This window comes from Medicago sativa, chromosome 7, assembly GCF_051527215.1.
Source record: "Medicago sativa cultivar Bolivia chromosome 7, Bolivia_mono, whole genome shotgun sequence".
Lineage (NCBI taxonomy): Eukaryota > Viridiplantae > Streptophyta > Magnoliopsida > Fabales > Fabaceae > Medicago > Medicago sativa.
The window spans coordinates 86,905,181-86,925,196 of record NC_140755.1 but is presented as its reverse complement, the minus strand read 5'-3'; the positions used below and the strand labels follow the sequence as shown (position 1 = coordinate 86,925,196).

General features: G+C 34.7%; 2 protein-coding genes and 1 long non-coding RNA gene across 3 annotated transcripts; 1 reads left to right on the top strand and 2 right to left on the bottom strand.

The window, feature by feature from the left end:
- Positions 1-237: 237 nt before the first annotated feature.
- LOC146909710 (calmodulin binding protein) lies at positions 238-5,290 on the bottom strand. Its single transcript, XM_085728153.1, has 4 exons — positions 5,136-5,290; positions 4,773-5,040; positions 660-4,432; positions 238-510 (listed from the first exon to the last, which is right to left on the bottom strand). Exons 2-3 carry the CDS (start codon positions 5,028-5,030, stop codon positions 728-730), a joined length of 3,963 nt encoding a protein of 1,320 aa, XP_085584279.1. The 5' UTR covers positions 5,031-5,040; positions 5,136-5,290; the 3' UTR covers positions 238-510; positions 660-727.
- A 6,859-nt stretch (positions 5,291-12,149) lies between these two features.
- On the top strand, positions 12,150-16,347 carry LOC146909709 (triacylglycerol lipase SDP1-like). The gene is made up of 4 exons (XM_085730790.1): positions 12,150-12,203; positions 12,535-13,964; positions 14,251-14,394; positions 15,275-16,347. Exons 2-4 carry the CDS (start codon positions 12,540-12,542, stop codon positions 16,124-16,126), a joined length of 2,421 nt encoding a protein of 806 aa, XP_085586916.1. The 5' UTR covers positions 12,150-12,203; positions 12,535-12,539; the 3' UTR covers positions 16,127-16,347.
- Positions 16,348-18,296: 1,949 nt separating this feature from the next.
- Positions 18,297-19,437, bottom strand: LOC146909708 (uncharacterized). The gene is made up of 3 exons (XR_015019961.1): positions 19,319-19,437; positions 19,078-19,250; positions 18,297-18,633 (listed from the first exon to the last, which is right to left on the bottom strand). It is a non-coding gene; the product is annotated as an uncharacterized LOC146909708 (long non-coding RNA).
- Positions 19,438-20,016: the final 579 nt, after the last annotated feature.

Genomic DNA, 20,016 nt, shown 5'->3' with positions numbered 1-20,016 from the left:
GATATTCTGATACTATTGGTAAAATGTTGATGTTAATCTTGATAAAAAAGACCTAATGAAAAGCATAAGACTAGATTATCTCAATTTCATATGACAAAAAAATGGAGAAAATGTCACTAGTAACGATTATCAGCTAACTCGTGACAACTAATAGGATCAGTTGATCAAGCTTCGTTGCATAGCATAGCATGACTAATTATACATCTATTTAAATTCAAATATGCTAATCAAAACAAGTAAAGAAACCAAGCACTCATTGCTTTTCACTTCATTTGTGGATGTTTGAGGAATTTTTACAGTCAGAAGACAAGAACAATAATATGCAATACAATATCTCCCCAAATAAATAAAATATATCTATAAGATTGTACACACAACATTCAATATCCTCTATATATTTTCTTCCTAAGAGACATATTGACACATCAGAGATCTCACACAATGTTGTCACAGACAATAAACTGCAGAATCATCTCAAAGGATTATGTTCAAAAAGATATCCTTGTTGACCTGCACATTTAGATTGAAACACCAAAATCAGACTCCTCAAGACAGTAGCAATGAACTAGAAACTATTAAAATACATGTTTTTGTTTATGATTGATATAAAACTATTCCTTCTATGTGTCTGTCTCAATTGTAGTTTACCATATATTTACCTTTCAGCTTGTTTGAAGTTGGCATGACTGCATTTTGCATGCAAAGCCATTCTTGTATTTAGCAGGTTTCAATGTTTTACAGTTGGCACGACTGTCTCGAAAGCTTCCACCAACAGCTCCACTTTTCTCTTCCTAGCCGGGGTTAATTTGGAAACAACCTGTCTAAGTGCATAATCAAGCATCCATTCTTCTGTGCCTTTTCTTTCTGCCATATCTTGATGCCTCAATTGAACTTTTTCATCTTCTGAATCGGGTTCTAATGGTAGATATCTAGGCTCTCTTGGGTTGAATTTCCTTACTTTTTCCAATGCCTTGATGAATCTCCTAAGAAGTACCACTTTTTTAAGATTGCTCCAATTTCTAGACAGTTTCTGGTTCGGTTTGTTTACCTCCTTTGATACTGATTCTTCTTTTCGTTCCTCGGCTATTCCATTTCCAGATTCCATCTTTTGATCTTTTTGGTTCAAGCCTTCACTGTAAATTTCTCCAGTTCTGTCAATTGTGCTGTTGTCAGGAAGTGGCTGTGTGTCTGGAAGGATTGAATCAATTGCGTCTTCTACCATCTTGATGGCTTCAATCTGTCGGAGCTCAATTTCAGAATCCGCCACAGCACGATCTTTGAAGGGCATATCTTGAATAACCACAGGTGTACTTTCACCAGAGACAGAAGTTTCTCTTGTTGTGCTATCTTCATACTTTGAATCTTTTTCATCTGCCACATCAGTTGATGTCTTGGAATTGTTTTCTGTCATATCTGATACCATGTGCTTAAACACCGTGAACCACAGTCCTGTGCTGCCTTGTTTCTCTAGCTGATTCTCAGATTCTACAACAGCACTTGTAGGAGCTTCAGATTTTTCCAGTTGATCTTTTTTAACCACATCTTTGATGTCTGTTGTTGGTTCATCTAATAGGTTTGAAGGGGCTTCTGGAACAACCAAATTAGATCTCAGTGATCTTACAAGACCATTCAGGATTAAGCTTTTAGTCACTGAAAATTGTTCACCATGACCACCAATGACATCCTTGGATTTTGTATTCAAATCTGATACCAGATCTTCTGGAACTTCATCGACCATTCGTTTGGTTGGAGCCTCCTCATGACAACTGCTTATAGTTTCTACTGGCTTAATAGGCTTGCAAAGTTCAGGCATTGGATTGTCACTAGCTTTATCAGAAAATTCCATAGTACTATCATTTGAGAATGATACTTTTCCAAGCAATGTCTTAGCAGATAAAACTGAGGAAGCATCAAGTGATTGACTTGGATTTTCCTGAGATTCCACTGTTGCAGAAGATCGCGATCCATTTTCAGCATCTTGAATTGGCCGAAGTGTTTCAAAAGCTTCTATTAGAAGTGTCACTCTTTGTCTTTGAGCTGGTGCGAGTTTAGAAATAACCTTTTGAAGTGCATAGTCAAGCATCCACTCTTCCGATTTTTTTCTCTCTTCCGATGTTTGGCGGTTAAGGAAAACTTTTTCCCCTTCGAAGTTGGCATCTGAAGTCAATTCTCTTGGTCTTCTTGGATTGATGTTTCTTACCTTATCTAATGCCTTTACAAACCTTTTCAACATGATTAGCTTTTTCAGATGGCTCCAGCTTTTTGGTTTGTTCTCCGTCTTCTGTGCTTCTTTAGGAGTTTCTGTGAAACTTGTGGCATTCATTTCTTCTCTCTCACCTTCACTCTTTTCTAAGAGTACTTCATCTGAGCCGTAGCTTCTAGATTTTGAATGATCATCAGAAGAGAGGTCTTCAGCTTCAGGTAGAAGAATTTCATCAAATGCTTTTTGCACAAGCTCAACTACATTCTTCTTTTCATCATCCATATCCGAGTCTGTTTCACTGTAATTGTGAAAAGAAGAGCTGTTTCCTCCATTAAACGCGACATCATCTTGCTCTCTACCTTCTTTGTCCTTACCAACAAAGGGAAGCTTATTATCACATTTTCCTGTGTTACTTAATACTGCATGCTTATACATCAAATGCCACTTTTTTATATATCTCTGATCTCTTTCCTGCACTCCATATGGCACATCAGTAGTACTCGTACCATGTTTAGGACCTTCCTGCACAATACTCTTCAGCTGCACTTTATAATCTGGCTCCATATTTTCGCCTTCGGCTGTTACTTCCTCCTCCAATATCCTAGTGTCGCAAACCGGAAACTTGACTACTTCTGTTGATGTTAATTCCACATTAGCACTTTCATCATTTTTCTTACATGCATCCATATTCTTGTCATTCCTTTCTCTCTCAGTTACCTCAAAATCCCTTCCACCGTTTATTTCTTCCTTGCTATGATTCGAGGAAGCATCAAGTGATTGAATCGGATTTGCCTGAGACTCCACCGTTGCAGAAGTTTGTGGTCCATTTTCAGCATCTTGAAGTGGACGAATAGTTTCAAAAGCTTCTACTAAAAGTGTCACTCTTTGTCTTTGAGCAGGTGCGAGTTTAGAAATAACCTTTTGAAGTGCATAATCAAGCATCCACTCCTCAGATTTTTTCCTCTCTTCTGATGTTTGGCGGTTAAGAAGAACTTTCTCTGCTTCGAAGTTGGCATCTGAAGGCAATTGTCTTGGTCTTCTTGAGTTGATTTTTCGTACCTTCTCTAATGCCTTTACAAACCTTTTCAAGAGGATTACCTTCTTCAGATGGCTCCAGCTTTTTTGTTTGCTCTCCACCTTCGGCACTTCTTTAGGAGATTCTGTGAAAGTTGTGGTATTCCTTTCTTCAATTTTACCTCCACTCTTTTCTAAGAGTACCTCATCTGTTTCATTGCCTCTAGATCTTGAATGACCATCAGAGGAAAGGTCTTCAACTTCAGGGAGAAGAATCTCATCAAATGCTTTCTGCACCAGCTCGATTATATTCTTCTTTTCATCATCCATATCTGATTCTGTTTCACTATGATTGTGACAAGAAGAGTTGTTTCCTTCATTATCTTCCTCTCCACCTTCTTTTTCCTTTTCGACAAGAGGAACCTTATTTTCACATTTTCCTGTATTACTTAATACTGCATGTTTATACATCAAATGCCACTTTTTTATATATTTCTGATCTCTTTCCTGCACTCCATATGCCACACTTGTAGTACTGCTAGGTTTAGGCTCTTGTGTAGAACTCTTCTGCAGCACTTCATAGTCTGGCACCATATGCTTGTCTTTGGTTGAAGTGTCGCATTCATTAACTGTGGATGATGGAGCGTCATGAGGCTTAAAAGGTGATGATTCTGTCGCCACATTTTTCACATTCTGCCGAGAGTTACCATCTGCACTGTGGACAGTTTCGGTTTTCTGAGTAGCTTTCCTTGCATTACCAACTTGCTTTGATCTGCCATCCTTTTTCGTGGACTTTTGTGACTTCAACTGACGCCTCCACATCGACACAAAGCCCTTCAACGGAGGCAGATCACCATGGCGATGACCATGAAGAGAGCAGTAAGCATATGTACAAACCTTAACAGCTGATACTCCTTGAGAACTACTTCCCTCTTGTGGGAGGTCAATGTGATTAGGGAAATGGGAATCCTTGATAGTGGAAGAGCAAGTGGCTTTATGCAAACTTGGTTTTCTTGATGAGATCCTCACAGGCTTCAAGCTTAATCTTCTAGTCATGATTCTTTGGGACTTGTTACCGGCATCACTTGTACTACTCCTATTATTCCCATCACTGCCATCAGTGGATTCAGAATATAGCTGCTTTGTTGATTTAGGTCCCTTGACAGTTAAAAGCTTGATTGATCTTAATGACTTCATCTTCCTCTTTTGTGTAATCTGCCATAGGCAACAACATTATTACTTACTCACTCCATCCCACAATAACTATCACATTTGACTATTTCACACGGATTAAGAAAACATGTAAATACAAGAAAGAGAATCGTGATCTTCCTACCAACTTAAACTACTCAAATCCAATGTTGTCAAATAGTAGCTATATAGCGTAGCGGAATTTTAACAAACTACTATTGTCCCGTGATATGCAATTTAGTACATAGTGTTGTCAAATAGCGTATATAACACTATGATCATAATTCACAACCTCTCCGCGATTGACTACACAGTCAAAATCACATATATAAAATTCAAGGTTTTCAGAATCAGCAAACATTACCTGAAAACCATCCTTTGCATGAGAACTACCAGTGGCCTTCATGTAATTGGGCGATGCCTCTACCATATCAGTTGTTATCACTTTATGATCATAGTGTGGTTTCCTTCCTCTGCTGGACAATCTTTGAAGCTTCATTGATCTCACTTTCTTCATTTTCTTCTTAGATTCCAATTTTCCTATGTATTCTTGATGGCTAGAATCAGATTCCTCTGCTTCAATCACTTCCTCAGATTCAATCTGAGCCTTTTGATTCATCATTTTACAGTGTCTGTTTAATTCATAGAATAAAAATAATATGGATTGAGTAAACTAATTTATTACACTAAGGAAAACAAATGAAGCAAAAAAAAAAAAAAATTGCACCTGATGATAAATAATGATAATCCTTGACTTGAGCAATGGTATTTGTTTTTCTTCACTTGATGTGGAGAATTAGTTGTTTTTTTGTCTTTGCAAAGGAAATTACTTGGAAGAGTTTAGCATGGAATCTTGTCTTCAAGACTTGTACAGTTGTCTTTGTTTTCCTATATGTTTTAACTAGATTTATTATTATTAATTATTATTATTATTAATTAATGAATATTACAAACTTTATAACTAAGGAGAAAAGTGAATTGTGACTTTTGTGGAATTGGGTTCATGTTGAGAATTGAACGTGTCAAAAGATAATAAAAAAGGTGGCATGGGTCCAAGAGGTGCTTGACTAGAACTCTAGGAGGGAGGAATATTTCCATGTGGTTGAATTGGAATTTTCTTTGGTCAATTGGCTAAACGTGGAAACAATTCATTTATATTCATTTATGATTTATGTTTGGTCGCTGAGGTTAAAGGATATGATGTGGCAACCAATCACATTTTGTCATCAAAACAAATAATCATTTGACTACTTTTTAGTATTTAAAAATCGTTAAATATGAGGTACTCCATATTCTGTAAAAAGAAATTAATACTAGTTTAGAGACTCGGCGTTACTCGGGTTAGATATTAAATAAGTTTATATGAACGAATACACATGTAAGTATATTAATTGAATTTATTTATATAATATCTTAAAAATAATTGGGTAAATATCTTAAAAATATCTCATTTTGATTTGTTCAAAAAAAAATATCTTAAAAATAAATATATATGGTGAGATGAATAATTGGGTAATATACAACGGTTTAGGTTTTTTTTTTAGAGAAACATGGTTTAGAGTTTGCTATATATAGCCGAGTTTGCATGAAAATTAGGGTAGCCGAGTTTGCATGAAAATTAGGGTATTCTGTTTGTAAACGTATTAAATAAGTGTACAACAACTTGTCAAAAAAGAGTCTAAAGAAACAATAGATATATACAAACGATGACTCAACAGGATAGGAATGAAAAGCTCAACAGCGGGGATAAATATTAGGGATTAATACGTTATAGAGGAAATTTGTTAGGTTAAATTGGTGCGCTACATTTTAGATGGAATTTGTTAGGTTAAATTGTTGCTAACCTAATGCAGCATTTGAGAGGGAAATTATTAGGTTAAGTTGTTGCAGACCTAATAAAATTAACTAGATTTTTGACCCATGCTCCGCTCGGGTTTATTATAAAGGGATTGACATGCGAATAATAAAATGCAATATATAATAGGTAGTTGTTGCAGACCTAATAAAATTAACTAGATTTTTGACCCATGCTCCGCTCGGGTTTATTATAAAGGGATTGACATGCGAATAATAAAATGCAATATATAATAGGTAACGGTGAAAAAATAACACGTGATAATCCATAGTAGACAAAATAAAACACTTCATAAAATGTATGAAATCTAAAAATATTATAAAAGAAAAATCGGTAATCCTATCAATAATTCGGGTATATATAACCAAGTTTACATAGAAATTAGGGTAGCCGAAAAAAAAGTATAAAATAGAAGGCATCAAACGTGATCATTGATATGCTCATAGTTTCTAGAACAAACGTGCAACATCAAATAAGTGTAGAAAATATTTTCTTAAAAAAAAAGGCAAGTGGATAGGAATGAAATTGGTGTGATGCATTTTTTTAGATGGAATTTGTTAGGTTAAATAATTGCAAACCTAATAAAGCAAATGAGCGGGAAAAAATTAGGTTAAATTGCAGCAGGCGAAACAAAATTAATAAATAAGGATAAGTGTAGAAAATATTTTCTTCAAAAAAAAAAAAGGCTAGAGGATAGGAATGAAATTGGTGCGATGCATTTTTTTTAGATGGAATTTGTTAGGTTAAGTAATTGCAAACCTAATAAAGCAAATGAGCGGGAAAAAATTAGGTTAAATTGCTGCAGACGTAACAAAATTAATAAATAAGGATAAGTGTATAAAATATTTTCTTCAAAAAAAAAAGGCTAGATGATAGGAATGAAATTGGTGTGATGCATTTTTTTAGATGGAATTTGTTAGGTTAAATAATTGCAAACCTAATAAAGCAAATGAGCGGGAAAAAATTAGGTTAAATTGCTGCAGACGTAACAAAATTAATAAGTAAGGATAAGTGTAGAAAATATTTTCTTCAAAAAAAAAAGGCAAGTGGATAGGAATGAAATTGGTGCGATGCATTTTTTTAGATGGAATTTGTTAGGTTAAATAATTGCAAACCTAATAAAGCAAATGAGCGGGAAAAAATTAGGTTAAATTGCTGCAAACGTAACAAAATTAATAAATAAGGACAAATAAGGATTGGTGCGATGCATTTTTTTAGTATTAAATAAGTGTACAAAATATTTCCTTCACAAAAAAAGTGTACAAAATATTGTAAAAAAAAAAGGCATGGAATTGGTGCGATGCATTTTTTTAGTATTAAATAAATGTACAAAATATTTCCTTAAAAAAAAAGTGTACCAAATATTGTCAAAAAAAAAAGACATGAAATTGGTGCGATGCATTTTTTTAGTATTAAATAAGTGTACAAAATATTGTAAAAAAATAAAAAAAAAGGCAAGAGGATAGGAATGAAATTGGTTTGATGCATGTTTTTAGATGAAATTTATTAGGTTAAATTACTGCTATTCTAATACAGCAAATGAGCGGAAAAATATTAGGTTAAATTGTTGCAGACTTAACAAAATTGATAAACAAGGATTCAATAGCTCTTAGACTAAAACACAATATAATACATTCACATAGAAATAATCTATTCCATTTCTAATTTTTTTTTCTAATTTTTTTTTGTGAACTATTCCATTTTTCATTTTTTTTTGCTGGTAGCTGGGGTTCGAACCCCGGACCTTTCATATATTATACAATTATACATTGTCTCATCCAACTGATCTAAGTTCACGAGAACATTCCATTTTTAATTTAATATAACTAATCAATTTTTTTCAAGGGGACAAATCAATTACTTAATTAATTTAATTTTTTACATTTATTAAGTCAACTTAATTTGCTGAAAGAAATTAAGAGATTATACACTATGAGTCGATGCAAATTAATTTTAGATTGACATATTCCATAAAATTCTTGTCAAAAAAAAATATTCCATAAAATTCTTTAGTTTTTTTTTGACACAAAGACGAAATGTAACTCTTATAAACTCAAACACATGCCGAGTTAGGGAGATTCGAACTTTTTTTTTGAGAAGCTAAAATGATATATAAATAACAATAGTTTACCCCGCACAAGGTGTGCAAAGGTTAAACCACCCAACAATATTTACAACTGTCAAGGTGCCAGCAAACTCAAGCACTGGCCAAAACAGGCAACAACGAAACAAACAAAATTACAAGAGAACTCCCATGCAAGGAAACGGGTTCTTACACCAATCATGATAACTATAGGTGAAAGTAACCTGTCTTGCTTTAATCCACATAAAAGAATTCAATTTCACCTTTTCAAGTCAAACAGAAGGAGTAGAGGCCACCTCTTGAAAGACCTGGTTGTTCCTTTCCTTCCATATTACCCACACAGATGCAAACCAAATAATTTTTAGAAACAAATGAGTAACTCTTGGTAATCTTGCCATATAGATAAATTGATGTAAATGTTGTCTAATATCTCCAGGACCGACAGAAGAGATACCTAACCAATGCCAAACCTGATACCAAATAGAACTAAAAATCACACAGTCAAGAAATAAATGTTTGGCCGTTTCTGGATGACCACACCCTGATACACACGCCACATTGGCTGATGTAAGAACACTTTGACGCACCAAGTTGACTTTAATTGGCAACCTGTTACGAAGAAGCCGCCATGCAAACAGAGAGACCTTAGACGGAATATGATTATGCCAAACATTGAAGTCATGATTTCTGACCGCCGGATCACCTGAGTCAGTAAGAAAGCGGTATGCACTCCTAACTGAGTAACCATGAGTAGGATCTAAAAACCACCGCCATTTATCAGAAGCGTGATCCTGCAAAACAATGATATGAAATAAAGATGAACACTCCCTCACACCTTCCTCCTCCCAGGCTAATAAACGCCGCCACCATAACCACGCTCCACCCCCTCCTCCCACCCGAGCCTACTCATCTCCTCCACCGTGCCCTCCTTATCCACCGCTAAATCATAAAGACGGGGGAATTTGTCACACAATGGAATGTCCCCCACCCACATATCATGCCAAAATAAAGTGTCTCGTCAGTCACCTAAAACCCGCTGAATGTTGTTATCAAACCACCTCCTAACACCCTCTCCAACCCCCTCACGAACCCTACACAACATCCTCCACCAAGGCGAGCTAAGGTTGCCCCCCTCTACCAAACGCCCCCCAACCTCACCATACCGGGCTTTCAGAACAAGATACCACAACCCCTCCTTATCTGTCAACAACCTCCAACACCACTTCCCCAGCAAAGCTAAATTAAAAGCACATATCCGCCTAACCGTCCATCCTCCTGACCCCCCCCCCCCCCCCCCCCCCCAAAAAAAAAAAAAATCTTATAAACAAAGATTCAATAGAAGGGATTATACATGCAGGAGTCTTGAAGAAGGAAAGAAGGTAAACCGGCAGAGAGGATACGACAGATTTCAAGAGAAACAGACGGCCACCGAAAGACAGGAATTTATTGTTCCACAACGACAGGCGAGAAGTAATGCAATCGACAACAGGTTTCCAGAAACTAAGTTTCCTTGAATCATCGCCGATAGGCAAACCCAAGTAAGTAAACGGAGCAGTACCCCTTCGACAATTCATAACCAACGCTGCCTCTGACAACCAAGAATCGGAAATAGTAACACCTATCAACATACTTTTAATCATATGTCCAGATTAATAATTTTGATATTTTTATCATTGAGTTAAAATTTGCAGACATAATCTTTAATACTCTTTAATTTAGTACTTCTTTTTTACAACGAAAACGGAATACTGCTTAAGTAAATATATTAAGTACTAGTCTACTGCTAAGATAGTTATTACAAGTTACAACCTTGCAAAGTTTATTCCAGCTCAAAAAAAAAAACATATATATAATACTATAATACAATCCCTAAAATAAAAATAAAAAATCAGCTTTTTCTTCAGTGACATTTGAGATTTGGTCTGGTGGCAAAGGTAACACCTCTAAGTTCATTAATTAATTATATGAGCCTCATGGGGCCAAAACCCCCCCACCGTCGACCCTTTTAATTTGTATGAATATGATATGATATTATGGCAAAACGGGTAGTTCACGTAAAATATAACGGTGAGGGTATTATAATTGTTAGTGTACAAAGTAAAAAAAAAAAAAATCCGTTCTTCCATGCAACAGGCAAACAATATATTTCAACTCTCATCCACCTATGTAACTCAAATAATGTTACTAATCAAGATGGATTTATCGAAATAACAATATAGCTTTTGGAAAATCGCATTAGTTTACTGTGATTTCGACAAATCCACTTTGATATCAAATATATGGTAAAAAAACTTTGTTTTTAATAATTTATACTAAGAAGACTTCATTGTCTTTTTTGGTCATAGATTTACTTTTAAGATTTAAGTTTTGGTCATATATTTACTTTTAAGATTTAAGTTTCTGCCTTAACTATCAGTCAATATTGGCACTTTCCTTCCACACTATTAAACCAAACTATCAGTCAATATTGGCACTTTCCTTCCACACTATTAAACCAACTCGCACAGTCACACTTACTCCATACATGGCTCTGATATGTAGCTGACATAGCAAGTAAACATATTGCAGATTGAGAATACAAACATTACTTCATAATAACACCCTTCCATGATAATAGCATGGTAGTATCATTAATGATTAACAAATTCAAAGGCCTGTCCATGACCTCCTTTAAGTTGGTCTTCCTCTTTATCTTTTTCATGAAAAATATAACCAATCAAGCAAAGAACAACATTATTGATCTTTGGAACACTTATTTAGGCGATCAAACTAGTTAAAATTCCACCTTTCAATTGAATGCCAAAACCATCCTCTCATATATATTTTTGCAAAGGTGATGTCCCAGAATTGGTGAAGAATAAGAATTTCACAAACTCTAGGATTTAGGAAATATGAAAGATTTATAAAAATAAAAAATAAAAATAATAAAAATAAGAAGGCTTTCACGATGAGTTCCAATTGTTAGTTTAGGATGAAAGCCATATTAGATGCCACATCATTTTTTCACTAATATTGTTTACATATATAATATAATGTTACTCTATGATTCTTGTAATCTAGAGACCGGGAGGGGTGAATGGATTGCAATGAACTTTAACATGGAAACGCGTGGTTTTTCAAAATCTTTTTTAGAATGTTATGCAATTTGATAAATTCTAATGCATAAAATATACGGTCTTTCAAACATGTTTACATATGAATCTTAAATTTGAATTTTGAGACCACGTTGACGCTTCTGCCAATTTGGAAAATTCAATACTATAGGACTTATTTGTATTAATGTATTGTTTAATTAATAAATGATGTCCTTTTCCACATTTAAATAAGTAAAAACAAAATTTTGAAAATGCTCTTAGGTATTAGTTAAGTATATAAATATATAAATATTACTACTATATTGAGAAGTGGTGTATTCAACTTTTAGAAGTTTCAAAAATGTTATTTCAATACAAAATATCTACACTTAAGCAAGAACTAACCAAGAGGTAAACTAACCAAGAACTAAATCCAAAACAAATCTTTTTCCTCACTTTTTCACCGTTTGTTAACATTGTTATTGCTTGTTTCCCTCAAGAAAAGAAAAAAACATCGTTACTTTTGTACTTGTGTTCCCGAACCACTTGGAGTTGCTTGCAAGTTGCAGAAACAAACACATCAAAATTCAAAACCATAGTACTCAGTCTTTTGTCACGTTTTGGCTGCCACGTTCCTTCTTATCTTTCCTCCAAAACGAACCACACATAAAATTTGCATTTGGATATGTTTCTTTGATTATTCACATGTTTTTATTCTACTCTATCCTCGTCATCATGTTTTTTTCTGACTAGGCTCCGACTCAGAGTTACCACATCATAAAGGTATCTTTATCTTCTCTTCCCAATTCCCAATACTTCACACCAAAATTTTGTTCCTTTCTTCTTCTGGGTTTCATTCAAAATCCTTTCTTTTATAAAAGATTGTTTCTGGGTTGTTCTAATTTGGAGTTAAGCTTCTTCCACTCTTATTAGGTTTCTTGAAGTTAGAAAAAGATTAAATTTTTCACCTTCAAAACCAATCATTGTACCGTTCTATTGTTTTCTTAATCTTTCTAAATTAGTTGTTTTTATTTAGCTTATAGATAACCCTTTGAAGATTTTAGTGTTGAGTTTTTTGATTTGTGAAAAGGGTATTGGTTATTATTCACTTTAGGTAGAATGGATCATATTAGTAATGAAGCTGGTGTAGGCCGTTTTCCAATTGGTCCTTCAGACATTCTTGGTAAGACAATAGCTTTCAGGGTTCTATTCTGCAAGTCTATGTCACATTTGAGTTATCAAATATTTCAACTCTTGTTAGGATTCTTGTATAGGTTTAGAGGGGTGTTGAAATTGAAACCCTTTCTATCATGGTTCCATCCAAGAAACCCACAAGGGATATTAGCATTGATGACAATAGTTGCACTCTTTTTGAAACGTTACACAAATGTGAAAGCTAGGGCTGAAATGGCTTATAGGAGGAAATTTTGGAGAAATATGATGAGAAGTGCTTTGACCTATGATGAATGGGCTCATGGAGCTAAGATGCTTGATAAGTTGACACCAAAGATGAATGAATCAGATCTTTATGATGTTGAATTGGTGAGGAACAAGCTTCAAGAGCTACGTAGTCGTCGACAAGAGGGATCTCTTAGAGATATTATGTTTTGTATGCGTGCCGATCTTGTTCGAAATTTAGGTAATATGTGTAACCCGGAACTACACAAGGGTAGGCTTCAAGTCCCTAAGTTAATCAAGGAGTACCTTGATGAGGTATCGACTCAATTGAAAATGGTTTGTGACTCGAATTCGGAGGAGTTATCTTTGGAAGAAAAGCTTGCGTTCATGCATGAAACAAGACATGCTTTTGGGAGAACAGCTTTGCTTTTAAGTGGTGGTGCTTCTCTAGGAGCTTTTCATGTTGGTGTAGTGAAGACATTGGTAAAACATAAACTCTTGCCTAGGATAATTGCTGGTTCAAGTGTTGGATCTATTATAAGTGCTATTGTGGCCACTAGATCATGGCCAGAGCTTCAGAGTTTCTTCGAGGATTCGTTGCATTCGTTGCAATTTTTTGATCAAATGGGCGGAGTTTTTGCGGTTGTCAAGAGGGTCGCGACACGCGGCGCTGTTCATGAGATCAGGCAGTTGCAAATGTTGTTGAGGCATTTAACAAACAACCTTACATTTCAAGAAGCTTATGATATGACAGGTAGAGTTCTTGGAATTACGGTTTGCTCTCCAAGGAAGCACGAACCTCCTAGATGTCTTAACTACTTGACATCGCCTCATGTCGTTATATGGAGTGCAGTAACGGCTTCTTGCGCCTTCCCTGGCCTTTTTGAAGCTCAAGAATTGATGGCAAAGAATAGAAGTGGAGATATTGTTCCTTATCATCCTCCTTTTAATCTAGGTCCCGAAGAAGGCTCCACACCGTCGCGCCGTTGGAGGGATGGTAGCTTAGAGATTGACTTACCTATGATGCAGTTGAAAGAGCTATTCAATGTCAATCATTTCATTGTCAGTCAGGCCAACCCTCACATTGCACCACTTTTGAGATTGAAAGAGTTTGTAAGAACTTATGGAGGCAACTTCGCTGCCAAGGTAATATACATATATCCATGGACTTGAACCTTTGTACTAAGAAAATTTATAATAACTCATGCACATAGATGATTACTAAATTCAAATTACGCCATGTAATTTAGTGTTTATTTATCTACTTGGACTCTGTATGATTGAAAAAATGGTTGAATCCATCGATAGTTGTCAATAATCATTTTGTAAGGTAACATACATGATAACAATTGAATAGTCAGTGTGTTATTAACCCATAATACTTCTATCTAATACTGATCAATTTTATCCAATATGGATTTTGATTGTGTAGCTTGCTCACCTTGTGGTGTTGGAGGTGAAACATAGGTGTAATCAAGTACTAGAACTTGGCTTTCCCTTAGGTGGACTTGCCAAACTGTTTGCTCAAGAATGGGAAGGTGATGTCACTATTGTTATGCCTGCTACCCTTGCTCAGGTATGTTCTATATTTAAATTTAAATATCAGCTAGTTATTTATTTTAAAATTTTAATTTATTAAAAAAATTTAGCTAGATATTAATTTGAATAAGTGTAAATGGTTAATACTCTCGTCTAAAAACCCAAATCTAGATCACCTAAAAACCCAAATCTAGATCACCGTCTCCATTTAGGGTGAGTGACACTCTTAATTGGAGGATAACCTAGTGTTTCTGGAATAGTGTAACGTTTGTCCTTCTCTCTCCGCCCTTTATCCTTTTATATGCATCCCTTTCCTAAGGTTTGGACCCTCTCTTTTCGTCAGGTCCAACCCCAATTTGGGTGCATGGTCCCCATCGAACACTCTCTTTATGTTTAATAATGATTAGATAAGGTATGGAGAGGGGACGCGTATCTTATGTGGTCACTCATCCCTTACCCAGTCGAACCCCCTTTATCATATCCAGCCTAAGAGTTATACAGGCTGGTCGGTCTCTCCTATATATGTTTACTCAGTCATCCCTGTGTTACGGCATTTTACTAGTGTCATTACCTTCTTTCCTATAGTGTGAACTTGGTCATTTAGACCAAACTGTTTGGTACTGAACAGGCGAACACAACTCCCGAGTGTCAAGCCCAAAGGACTTGGACGCTTTAGTTGGCCAAGTGTTCAAATAGTATGGTATAGAATAGTTAACAACTTAACATCGAGCCTTTGAACCCAAAACTTTGTTGAAATATCAATGTTCTTGGAAACATAGATGATGATGTTGCAAATGTTCTCTATAATGATGCATTTTCACAAAAAGTTTAGGAATTTATTTATATTTCATATACCAATGATACTTCAGTGCATAAGTAATTAACTTGTGTAAATTTTGACCTGTCTCTTGTTTCAGTACTCAAAAATTATACAGAACCCTTCTTATGGCGAGCTTCAAAAGGCAGCCAACCAAGGGAGAAGATGTAGCTGGGAGAAGCTTTCAGCCATAAAAGCAAATTGTGAAATTGAACTTGCTCTTGATGAATCTGTGGCAATTCTCAATCATATGAGAAGACTAAAAAGAATTGCTGAAAGAACTTCTGCTTCTGTTTCTCCCAGTTTGTCTAGTACTGTCAAATTCAGTGCTTCAAGAAGAATTCCTTCATGGAATTGCATGGCACGAGAGAATTCATCAGGCTCTCTTGAAGACCTTACAGAAGTTTCTTCCTCGTTGCATCAAGCCATTGGCAGTGACTCTGAAAATGTTGATTTGATTTCTTGGACTAAATCTGGTGGCCCTTTGATGAGAACCGCTTCGGCAAATACATTTGTTGACTTTCTCCGAAACTTAGAGGTTGACTCCGAACTAAATAGAAGCTCTGTAGCTTATGCTAGCCCTCGTGATTTTCAGTATCATAGTTTCAGACTCACAGGACCAGATAGGAACTCAGAATCTGAGCAGAAGGAAATTGACAACAGGGTTGTGAATGGATCTAGCATGCTGGTAACCGAAGGTGATCTTTTGAAGACTGAAAAGATTCCTAATGGGATTGTGTTTAATGTTGTCAAGAAAGAAGCCTTAACACCTTCAAATAGGTGTCTTGATTTTGGAAATTACAACAATGAAGTTGTTGAAAATGAAGTTGTTGAGTGTGATCAAATTGGTTGTCCAGGGAAGGAAACCGATACTGTTAGCTCTGATTCTGACCATGAAAATGATGAATCCGCACCAGCTATGAGCATGGATCAAAGCAATGTTGATAGTTAGTTCCACAAATCAATTATTTTCTGGTGATTTTTATTTTTAATATTTTGGTTCTATTGCTTTCCCCTTTGTAAATAATAGAAAATCTAGTCTTGGAGGGACTCTATTCTCAGTTTTGATGGGAAAATAGCACACTATTTGGTCTACTCTTCATAAATATATCCAAGATGAGAAGGACATTATGTACAGAGTTTCTTAATGATATGTAAACTGATTTTGATTAATGATTTGATTGCATGAAAGTTGCTGCAACTTGTGTAAATGATATGTCTACAGAGTTTCTTATGAACCTGAAGTCTTGTGAGAGAAACCTTAAAGGGACTCCGATTCTTTGTTGTTGGAGAGTCATGCACTTGCACACGGTAGGCGATTTGGACTGTTAATTTGAGATCGGATGACACTCATAAAATTAGTTTTAAACTATTTAGACAGTTGATTAAGATCGGACTGTCGAAAGTTGTAACTGTGTCACTAAACCATGTTTTGAATTATTTTTGCTGACATATACCTAATGCTTTTATTAACGTTAAAGTCAAGATGAAACACAGCAAATACTAATCGATTAATGATTATTTTTTGTCTAGTGGCAGGCACTTGAACCAACATAATATATTTAAGAGGCTATTGTGAATATGCTGAAACATAAATAGAGGCTATCATCAAATCACTATGATATTGTGACACACAAAAAGAGTCAAATCACACTTTATAGTGTCGCAAAAGAATCTTTTGCTCAAATTCAATAGGTGTATTTTCATTACGTCATGCACCAAATTGTTGAGTGTGACCAAATTGATTGTCCAGGGAAGGAAATGATAAAATCCACACTAGCTATGAGTGATGGGAACCGGAAATTCAGAAACAAACTTTAACATTGAGAAATAGATCAAACAATGGAAAATTCAGTGTATTTAATAGATGATGAAAGAAAATACGTAGAAGAGAAATAATCCCAAACTATCCCAATGCTAAGGTCCACATAGATGGAGAAAACTCTATCCACCTTAATATATTGGTTTACTCAATAATCTTACATAACCCTTGCAACTCACTCACCTTCTTATTTATATCTATGAAGCAAGGACTCCAACTCGGACACCAGACATGACACAAACACATTGATATTGCTAATTTAAAAAACTTATGACATTAACATCGCTACACATATATTAATTTAATTATTATAGTTAAACAAATATTAATATTATTTGATAAAAGATCTAAATTGAGAATCATAACTTCAATACATCTTTAACTCTCGTAGATTTGTTTGAGATGTGTCCGAGGAGAGTATAAGACGTGTTTAAGAGAAGAAAACACAATTTTTTTCTGGGACACTTGTCTTAGTTTGTCTAACACGTATCGTGCGAGTATCACACGGGTGTTAGACACCGATCCCAAAATTGTTGAAACAAAAATAAAACAAATTATTTTAGGACAACAGACTGGGATTTTCGAGTGATACGAGTGACTGATATCGACGCGTAGCAACGACCTATTACCAGAGGTGATTGTGGTTCAAAGAATTATACTACCAAGACATAACAAACTTGTCAACTAAACATCTTATCCCACTCACTATTTACCGTATATTCTTACCACACGGTTAAATAATATCCCTTTTTTACTTATAACCCTCACTCGGGTCTCTTATCAATGAGCATGGATTAAAACTTTGCCGATAGCTAGTTCCAAAGAGCAATTATTTTGTGATGATTTTATTATTTTTAATATTTTGGCTCCATTGCTTTCCCTATTGTAAATAATACAAAATTTAGTCTTGGAGTTGGAGGGTTTGATGTGAACAACATACTATTTGGTTTAACTTCTAATTATAATTATAACTTAGATAGATTCCCTCAAAAAGAAAAAACTTAGATAGATGAGAAGATTTTGTACTCATGTTAGCTTTTTCTTTCTAGTAAACGGATTTTGTTAAATGAATTATATTATATTATTAATAAAATAAAATAATAAATGAATAGTTTTGGATTTGTCAACCGAATTTGGTTCAATAAATAAAAAGTTGATTCATACTCTATAAGAGTATGAGTTCAGCTCTCACTAGTAATGTGAGGATCTTATTAACGATAGTTTAAATAGACCCAACTCACCTCAACTTTTGCTCTCGACAAATAAATATAAAAGAATAGTTTTGATCTGCATGGGAGTTGTTGCAACTGATGTGCATATGAATTATTTCTAGAGTTTCTTATGAACCTGAAGTCTTGTGAGAGAAACTTTAAACGGTTGCTAAGTTTCCCACGCTGTATCGATTTTTTTTATTCAAGAAAATCAATAAAAATATCGAAACTATATTTTTCAATTATATTTACCCATACCTAATGCTTCTAATAACGTTGAAGTCAAAAATGAAACAGAGCAAATACTAATAGAGTATCTTTTTTTGTCTTCTGGTTGTGGTATGCATGCACTTCACTTGAACCAACAAAATCTACTTAAAAGCAAGCCACGCAAATTCTTTGAAGCTGTTGTGACTTGTGAATATGCTGAAACATAAATAGAGGTTATCATCAAATCACTATGATATTGTCACATAAAAATCAAATCAAATCATTATTATGTGTGGCAAAGGAAATTTATGCTGAAATCAAAACCATCTAGAAGACAATATTTCATCCATTAGCTGTAAGCATGTAACTATTCCAACGGGAATAATTTAAAACATATATCAAGCATCGATTTGGGTTGCGCTCTGACTCGATATCTCTCCTACATTATACGTAAATATAAGTGTTGAACAGTATATATAAATGAGAAGACACGTACAATCAGGGACGGATCCAAAAGTTTTTAGTAGTGTAGGCCAACTTAGAGACAACAACGAAGTTTTTTTTTGTCTAGTAGCCTAATGGTTGGAGCACACACATTTAACTATTATGTCAACCTAGGAACCATGCTCTGTCACTTGATGATAATCTACCATTTTTTACCTTAAAACAGGATCATTAGGAAGCATTTCCAAATGAATTCCAAAAACGTTTTTTTTTCTTCCAAGAACGGACCCAATTTTATACTTCTACATTCATCAAGTGCTCGAATAGTCGATGATTTCCCTGAAGGCCAAAGATGACTTTCTTTAAAAAAAAATCTCCATTGCTAATTGCTGCAAACATGAACAACATAATTAAAATCATGTTTTTACTATATAAACTCTTAAAATAAACTCACTACCTATGCCTTTATGTATTTGAAGCTTTGTGTAATGTGTTGCGTTGCGCCCCTTCTCTCACACAGTATGAATGGGTTTCTCGTGTTTTAGTTAGGGGATTTGGTAGAATATTGTCTTATTAATTGGGTTTATTTAGTTTATAATTTGGTGTAGGCCATTATTGACTTAATCAAAGTTCACCACACTCAGGGGCGAAGGGCTTCAAAGGGATGGGGTAGATGCTACCCCAAGAGAAAAAAAAATCTTGAATACCTAGCATAAGTTTAATATATAGCTACCTCATGAATATATTATTTGGCTACTCCAAACCATTTTTTTGGTTCAAAGAGATATTATATTAACAAAAATTGATAATCTATTTAGTTTAGTGTCAAATATGGATAAATTTGTCTTCTTAAAACTCCATAGAGTTCATCTTTTACAAATAACTATTGTTAACTTTTATTTTCTTCGTTGTTATTTCATTAAATATAAGTAAAAAGATATTGTGAATTTATTTTACTTATCGATTAAGTTTAATATATTAGTGTTCACAAAAAAAGAGGTTAATATATAAGTTTGTAAAATATTTTTTATTTCTACTTTATATTGGCCCCCTCGTAAAAAATTTACTAGCTTCGCCGCTGACCACACTTCCTTCTTTTCATTCGTATGTGTATGAGTGGTATTTTAAAAAAATAAAAAAATAAAGTAGTGAGGG

Excerpts from the sequence above, each read along its gene's own strand:
- LOC146909710 (XM_085728153.1), bottom strand. The coding sequence starts at position 5,030 with ATGATGAATCAAAAGGCTCAGATTGAATCTGAGGAAGTGATTGAAGCA. Across the intron at positions 4,433-4,772 it reads ATGCAAAGGATGGTTTTCAG|ATTACACAAAAGAGGAAGAT; the intron begins GTAATGTTTGCT and ends TGCCTATGGCAG.
- LOC146909709 (XM_085730790.1), top strand. The coding sequence starts at position 12,540 with ATGGATCATATTAGTAATGAAGCTGGTGTAGGCCGTTTTCCAATTGGT. Across the intron at positions 13,965-14,250 it reads GAGGCAACTTCGCTGCCAAG|CTTGCTCACCTTGTGGTGTT; the intron begins GTAATATACATA and ends TTGATTGTGTAG. Across the intron at positions 14,395-15,274 it reads TGCCTGCTACCCTTGCTCAG|TACTCAAAAATTATACAGAA; the intron begins GTATGTTCTATA and ends CTCTTGTTTCAG.